The sequence below is a fragment of the Lactuca saligna genome, chromosome 7 (assembly GCF_052625555.1).
Source record: "Lactuca saligna cultivar CGN05327 chromosome 7, ASM5262555v1, whole genome shotgun sequence".
Lineage (NCBI taxonomy): Eukaryota > Viridiplantae > Streptophyta > Magnoliopsida > Asterales > Asteraceae > Lactuca > Lactuca saligna.
In genome coordinates, this window is record NC_136423.1 from 16,715,804 (window position 1) to 16,724,579 (window position 8,776).

Below are 8,776 nucleotides of genomic sequence, written 5' to 3' on the forward strand. Positions count from 1 at the left end.
GTTCGCCTGAAGCTCAGTGAAAGTACGATAGGTGGAGTTTGACACAAACTCCCGGATTTCCCTCTTCAAAACGCCCAAATACCGGCTCATCCGCGACTGCTCCGTAGATACCAGCTCGGGGCAGAACATTGCCCTCTCATGAAACTTCCGTGTGATCACTGCCACGGAATCAGTACCCTGCTTAAGGGTCAAGAACTCCTGAATCAATCGCTCCCTCTCTACCGGGGGAACGTACTCGTCCCTGAACATCTCCGTAAACCTCTCCCATGTCACCGCCGAAATCTCTGCCTGAGTGAAGTTCGCCGTCACGAACTTCCACCAATCCTTCGCTCCCAGACGGAAGGCGAACCGTACCCTCAAGTGCTCCGGGCATGAGCAAGTATAGAAGCACCCCTCGATGTCGGCGATCCACCTCATAGCTGCAATCGGATCCTGCGTCCCATCAAATTCAGGGGGTTTCGTGTTGCTGAATTCCCTGAATAGTAATGAATCACCCCCTTGCGGCCTGGCAGCAGCCACAGCTGCGGTAGCGGCAGCAACTGCAGCTTCAGTAAGTGCGGCGTACCGCTCCTCAAACTCCTCCATCAGCGTGGTCTTAATAGACCCAAACATCTCCGGGATCTCAGCCCGGACCGCCGCAGCTACCTCTTCCTGAATAATCTGACGAATCTCCTCGTCACTCGCACCGCTCGAACTCGCCCCATTGCGTGTGATAACCATGATGTCTCTGAAATACAACATAAAATCATCAAAGACTCCACCAAGTACAATTGTACTCGATACGCGCCCTACCCAGTCTCCGATTTCCAGGGATTCTTACTTGAGTCTTCCACTGATCCGGTGCCTTCGGTAGTACGGGCCCAATACTACCGACCACACCGTATCAGTATTCGTCCCAAATCTTCCTCCCCAAATCCCGAATAATGAGTACTCTACTTCTAGTATGCACTATCTACTTGCACGCTACCAAATATCTCATATAAGCAATCTCCCTAGACTAAGGCATCACAAAACAGGCAATTCTAGTCCTATCATGTATACCTAGTCTTCTAGCATGCATAACAATTCATAATTCAGTGCATAACATAACATCGTAAGGTATTCTGGGGATCTTTACCGTTCGGACGCTGGCTGCTCGTACACACTGTTCCATCCTTGTTTACCGCCTTACCATTTATAAAATGTTGTGTCCTTATTATTTAAAAAGGTTTTTCCTCAAATCCCCGGTCTGAGTTCAGTTGCACCCAAAAGTACACCCGAATCTCTCAAACCAAGGCTCTGATACCAATTGTAACAGCTCAAATTTTCAAATAAAATTTTCATTTAAACAAAACATCATTATTCGACAAAAGAATTTATTCCAAGTTTATTGCAAAAGTATAAATAATAAATCTCCAAGATCTTCAACAATGGCAGTGTGTACGTGTCACGCCGGCGCCTTCCCACGGTCATCACTAGTACCTGAAAAACATAAACACAACTGGTAAGCATAAATGCTTAGTGAGTTCCCCAGTATACGACTTACCCACATACGCCTTCCGGCCCGGACCTTTTGGTCCACATAACATTGCCTTCCGGCCCATAACGTAATCGCCTTCCGGCCCATAGTATATCGCCTTCCGGCCCATAGTATTTTGCCTTCCGGCCCATAATAGTATAAAACATAACACATGTAACATAACGCACATAACACATAAGTCATACACCATACCGTTCTTTCTATCACATAAAGTCTCGCCTTCCGGCCCGTATAAGCATACATCACATTTAAGCATTCATCACATATAAAGCATCTACCTCTCTAGACATAGCATAAATATAACACATACGACCTTCCGGTCTCGCAGTCAAACCCTTCCGGGTGAAGTATAGTGAGAAGACTCACCTCGTAGTGTGCAAGCTATAAACCCTTCGAGCTACTCGCACTCGATCCGCTAATCTGCAGGCTCCCTATAATACCACATACCTTAATTAATGATCTTATCAAGCAAGACAACCGACCCTACCAAATTACACACAGGTCAACGGTCAACTTGACCGGACTCGTCGAGTGCAAAGGGCAACTCGGCGAGTATAGACACCCCGACTCCACTCGCCGAGTCTAAAGAACGACTCGACGAGTTCTAGTAGATCTTCAAGCTACTCGCCGAGTCTGATCATTGGACTCGGCGAGTCCTCGCCATGCAGTCAATCCGCTGCCTCCTGTATTTCGCATGATTTCGAAGTATATATATATAGGGCTTCCTGGACTTTCACATATACTATTACAGGGGTTTTTAAACACTTATAACAACACTATAATCTAACAATTCCTTAAATGGGTTTCCTAAACCCTAAAATTCGCATACAACGTAAAAGCTACAGATTATGATCCGAAGATTACCTGGAAACGTGTTCCCTGTGTCCCCAACCTCCAGTACTCGACTCCTTGGACTTCCTTTGATCACCACCTTGCCCCTCCTTGTCTAACAATCTCTTCAAGCTTCCTCTAGCCCTCACTCTTGCTCCAGATGCCCACAAACTCCCAAGGTATCTTCAATCGGCCAAAAGACGCGACATGACGGCCATAAGATCATTATATACGATTCAGAATTGAAACGGCTAGGGTTCAGCTGAATCGGCGTCTACTCGCCGAGTCCCTATTTGGAATCGTCGAGTCCAGTCGCGTATCTGCGACCAAGACCATGGCCCTACTCGGCGAGTCATGCACCAACTCGCCGAGTCCCCTCCTAAATGTGCCCCAAAAATAATTTTAAAGAAATACCTGAAATTCCGGGCTGTTACACCACCGGATCCACCCTCCGAGTCTAGTCATGTCCTTCGAGTCTACAGTGTGGTTGGTCCGCCCGCACCGGGCCTTCAACCCACCTGGTCCACTCTCTGAGTCCACAGTATGACTGGTCCGCCCGCATCGGGCCCTCAGTCGGCCTGGTCCATTCTCTGAGCCTCGGCACGTCTGGCCCGCCCTCGTGGGGCCTACAACCTATCCGGACCGCTCGCTGGGCCTTCGGAACAACCGGTATGCCCTGGGTATCTTGGCCTACAGCACAAAGCAGGACCCGCCTCAACCCATCTCCAGTCCAAACAACCATGTGCACATAACATACAATCATATAACAGTCATAGTCAACAAACCGATCAAACAGATCACATAGCATATCATAACCCTAACCAGGTTACCGACCTAACCGGTCACTAGCATAACATCACTCTGCATATCGGGAAACTGACCTTAACTAGGTCTCCAGCATATACCACCTCAGCTACCAAGATGCAGACATATCAAACAATAACATAATAACCATATCCGAATCTCAATCCAATAAAGAGCCGGCCTTGGTGCCTTAGACCCTGTTGATATAGTGAGGATAACTCACCTCGAAACTGCCGGCTGAAAGGATAAGATCCCGCTGCTCCGAACTCCAACATGAACTCCTCCACTGAACACCAAAACACTCAACTCAATATATATATATATATATATATATATATATATATATATATATATATATATATGTATTCTTAATTACCAAAATACCCCCGGAAGACAATTGGTCAACCTTGGACAAAGTCAAAGTCAACCCCTAACTGACTCTACTCGCCGAGTCAACCCGATGACTCGCCGAGTCCCTATGCTCAGAACTTCCCTCAATCCGCGACCTAACTCGCCGAGTCACCCCGAGACTCGCCGAGTCCAACAACACTGAGTCCACTCGCACCTAACTCACCGAGTCATCCCTTGACTCACCGATTCTCGACTCAACCAGAAAATATTGGGACTCTTCGACAAGACTCGCCGAGTCCAAGAACAGACTCGCCGAGTCTAAGGCTATCTTCAACCTACTCGCCGAGTTGTTCATCCAACTCGTCGAGTTCCAGCTCATCTTCAAGCAACTCGCCGAGTCCACCCTTGTGACTCGCCGAGTACAACCGATCTGAATCCAAACAGAAGCATTCCAGGCCATGCAATTGATCCAAAACATAGATCTAGCCTCCTACAATCCATTCATCACGTAAAGTGGCAAACTTTACGTGAATCCAAAGAGATCTAGGCCTTGTTCACTTTAGAGTTAGGGTTTGGGACATGATGGCTTCACTAAGCACTCAAACACAGGAACTTTAATGCACTCTAGGCCTTCAATATTCCAGATCTGAGGTAGCAACCTCAGATCTAACCTCCAAACTCCGAAACATACCAAAAAAACTCCCCACAAACCCCAAAATGATGAATCCATATGAGTGATAGCCCAAGAACAAGATGTTACCTCAAAAGAATGCCCCAGCTGCAATGAAACTCGAATCCAAGCAAAGCCCTTTGATCCAAGCCTCTTCTCCTTCAAGATTTCTTCAACAAACACCTCCCCAAGCTCCAAATGCACTCTAATCTTCTTCAATCACGCTTTCTAGGGTTTCTGGACTTCAAGGGGGATTAAAGAGGCTGGGGAGAGGATATAATGTTCTTTAAATAGGGCTGATTCCCCAGATTTAGGGTTTTCTCCACTCAGCACCTACTCGCCGAGTCCATCTTTGGACTCGCCGAGTAGGCCACTTGACTCGCAACCAAAGTCGCGACCCTACTCGCCGAGTCCATCCATGGACTCGCCGAGTTGCCCTTCAAAATTTACACTTTTAGTCCTTCAACTCTACTCTTGCTATTTCGGGATGTTACAAGATTCACAGACATGAATGGAGAAACTTTATACCGTTTCTTGCATGTATCAAGTTTTACTGAGTACACAGTGGTTGAAGTTGCTCGTGTAATCAAAGAATCCCAGCAAACAGAGTCTGCCTCTTAAGTTGTGGAGTATCAACAGGTAATTTTTTGCTTATTTTATGCACTTTTTACTATATTTATGATATAGATTGGTGATAAAATGAAGATTATGCATTTGAGGACTTGAGTTTATGAAAATAAATAATTTAATTTCAGGGGTAGGTGCTGCTTGGAAAGCTGCAAAGGTGGAAATTGGAACAAGAGTTGCTATATTTGGACTAGGTGCAATGGGGCTAGCTGTATGATTGATTCTTATCAACTTATATATAAAGATTAAACTTTTGGGCCTTACATATAAAGGCTTTAATAAATTTTTGTAATCGAACATAATAAACATTACAATCTACATACATGCACAGAACTCTATAAATTGCATATTATACAATATATATATATATATATATATATATATATATATATATATATAATTAAAATCATGAAAGGATGCCGAATAAATTTCTTATTTCACAATGTTGACATTAACAGGACAAAATAGTTAATTAGGAAAAATGTGTGAAACTTTTATGGTTTGATTGGAAAAATAAAGGAATAATGGTTAAACCTAAAATATGATGTTTTTTTTCTCATATGACATATTGTGTAATTCCCCCCCCCCCCCCCCCCCCCCCCTTTTTTTTTTTTTTTTTTTCTCATATGACATATATTGATGAGGGTAAAATGGGCATTATCTTTTTACAGATTGACGAGAGAGCAAGGCTATGTGGAGCTAAAAGGATCATTAGAGTTGATTTGAACCAATACAATTTTGAAATACGTAACTTATTATTATTTATATTATTATTTTTTTCCCATCCTATTTTTAACATTAATTCATTTCTTTAATATTGACAGGAAAGAAATTTGGAGTCACTGATTTTGTGAACCCACGAAACATGGGGACAAAACTATTAGCCAGGTAATTTTTATACATTATGCTTCATTTTAAAATTAATATATTAAATTCTTAAATGAAAATGAAAAAATATTTCTTGAATTAGGTGATAATTAAGATGACTGGTGAAGGTGCAGATTATTGCTCTGAGTGTGTGTGGTTGACTTCTCTTGTGCATGAAGCTTATGCTGCTTCTAGAAAGGTCTAATTGTTTTCTATATTTTTATATTTTGATACATGAAATTATATTTTTAGCCACTAATTGAATCTTTTTTTTAACAATGAATGTAATCTTTAGGGATGAGGGAAAACGGTTATGCTGGGAGTTGACCAACCGAAGGCAATGTTGACTTTAAGTTCTTTTGAGGTACTTCACAGTGGAAAATCAATCATGGGTTCTCTTTTTGGAGGTCTAAAACCAAAATCTGATATCCCTATTCTCAAAAAATGTTGCATGGATAAGGTAAATATTTTGAATGTTTAAAATATTTTTATTTTATAAGAAACTAATGAACTCCTTGATCTTTTTAGGAACTACAGTTAGATGCATTTGTGACACATGAGGTTGAGTTTGAAGACATCAACAAGGCTTTTGATTTGCTTCATCAAGGGAAGAGCTTGCCTCAAACTTACGGTTTAAGGCAATTTTGTTTTTTTAGGTGTTCTGATCAGCTATGATGGTTGTTGGGAGTAAGTTGTTGGTGCTATTCAGTCGGTGGTTTAAGCATTTTCAAGAACGGGCAAGATGAGATCCTGAATTACTTGTAGGGATTTGTGTCATCTCTTATGTTTTTTCAAACAACTTTTTATTTTGCACGTACTTAATGTGTTCGATCAAATGTCTGTGAGATAAAAGCTTGAGTTTACTCCAAGTGTATCAAGAAATTGAAAAAATACTTTCATTTATTAATCCAGGCATGTTCCACTAAACTTCTATATATTTTGTTGTCTCCTAATTTCCTTTTGTATGTAGTACTATTTAAAAAGTTTTTTACATCTTTACTTTTCTTTATATTAGCGCATTGCATTTTCTTTGAAAAATCTTCCAATTTAACATTCTACTTTTAGTTTTCTTATTATTTGCACATTGTATTTTCAAATACCACACATTTTCAACATTATACCATTAGTTTTTATTAGGCTGTATTTTAAAAATTCAAACTATTTATAGCATTTCACCTTTAGTTCTTAATTTTTTTTTAAAAGTTTGTAATTCTAAATGTTATTATTATTATTATTATTATTATTATTATTATTATTATTATTATTATTATTATTATTATTATTATTATTATTAATGAAATTTACTTTGAAAAATCTATCCATTTAAGTTCAGTTTTCTTTTTACTAGCGCTCTGCATTTTCAAAAATCATCCCTTTTTAGCATTGTACTTTTAGTTTTCAATCATTATTAAATTTTCTAAATTAAACCTATTATAGCATTGTACTTTTAGTTCTTTGTACTTTTAGTTTTCTTATTATTAACACATTGTATGTAAAAAATCAATTCGTTTTAATATTGTACTTTTTAATCATTATTAGATTTTCAAAAATTTAACCATGTATGGCAATGTATTTTTAACTCTTAGTTCTTTTAAATACATGTAGTTTTTAAAAAATTTTCAATGCATTTTATTTTGAAAAGTCTTCCATTTTAGCTTATTACTTTCTTTTTTTCATTATTAGCACATTGCATTTTCAAAATGCAAAACTATGAATGAAAAAGAGGTAATATATTTCTCTATGATAATTTTTATAATAATAATAATAATAATAATAATAATAATAATAATAATAATGTATTTCCTTTAATAGGATAGTGATGATGAGGGAAAATTTGAGAATGTCGAAGATATTAAATGGAATTGGAGTCTGTTGAAAAGTGGTCCTGAACTTTAGAAATCAAAGGTAATATCAGAAAGTAAAAATAAGAATTCGTTGTATCATTTCATTGAGCACTTGGTGTTCATCATCAAACTTAGTTTTTACCCATGCAAATCCCTCCCGTATCTGAAATATATTTTTCATCAATATCATATTATGTTCCAGTATGGGCGTATGAAAATTTTCAAAGAGAAGAATGGTTTGGGCGTATGATGAGATTTAGAAATGATGCAATTATTATTTTGAGTATCATATGCCTTCAACTTCCATTTGAATTAACATATGCACATTTGTGTGAAAGCATCGGATCTAACGTGGTAAAGTGAGACTTTTATTCTTTTTTTCAATTTGGTTCATTTTCCATTTCTTGATTATAAGTGCAGTAAATAGCACTGTATTTTCAATTAACAGTTTTTCCCGGTTTTCTTAAATTTGTTTTTTGTTTTTTTTTGTTTTGTTTTGTTTTTTTTTTTTTTTTTCTTTTTTTTCTTTTTTTTTTTTTTTAAAGCAACACCAACTACCAATTTACTTTGAATTTTATCTTGTCACTTGAAGAGTGAGTTACTCGAGCCCCGGAAAATAAGACATGGGTATGTAAGCAAAAAAGGAAACTATTTTTAAAGATGTATTTTCATTGAATCTTTTACATTTGTGATTAGTTTTTAAATGATTTCCCAAACGAATGGAGTTGTTATAACGTATCAAATTGTACACCATATTTTATTATGTTTTTAATTTCAGGTTTGGGCAAATGATAGTCATAATGATGATTGGAGTTGTGTGCAGCCTTTAGGCGAATGAAACGAGTATCCAACACTCTTTCTGTTAACATTTTTAGGAATGCTAGAATTTAATGAATTAATAATTACAATGCTTTTCAGTGGACACTCATCAACATTATGGGTGTTATCTTTTAGTAGCACTGGAGATAAAATAGTTACACACACGTATAGTAATATTTAATTACTAATATAACTATTTAAAATAATTTAAAATTATTTTTGGTGACATTTGAAGTGATGATCTTACCATTAAGGTGTGGGATGTGGATATTATAACTTCGCAATCTGGTGATGGCAATACATCTTGGTAATATAAGATGATTTATTTCCCCATTTTAATAAAAAAACTGATATCCTATTATGTATTTTGTTGAATAAAAATAACCATATATTAAAAATGTGTACTATGTATGGGTTACATAATGTGATTGATTTTTGGTTGTT

At 38.1% G+C, this 8,776-nt stretch overlaps 1 protein-coding gene across 1 annotated transcript; it reads left to right on the forward strand.

Moving 5' to 3' along the window:
• The first annotated feature begins 4,682 nt into the window (after positions 1-4,682).
• Positions 4,683-8,110, forward strand: LOC145006701 (alcohol dehydrogenase-like 5). The gene is made up of 8 exons (XM_078965765.1): positions 4,683-4,757; positions 4,863-4,866; positions 4,931-5,013; positions 5,474-5,549; positions 5,627-5,690; positions 6,045-6,129; positions 6,198-6,307; positions 8,059-8,110. Exons 1-8 carry the CDS (start codon positions 4,683-4,685, stop codon positions 8,108-8,110), a joined length of 549 nt encoding a protein of 182 aa, XP_078821891.1.
• Positions 8,111-8,776: the final 666 nt, after the last annotated feature.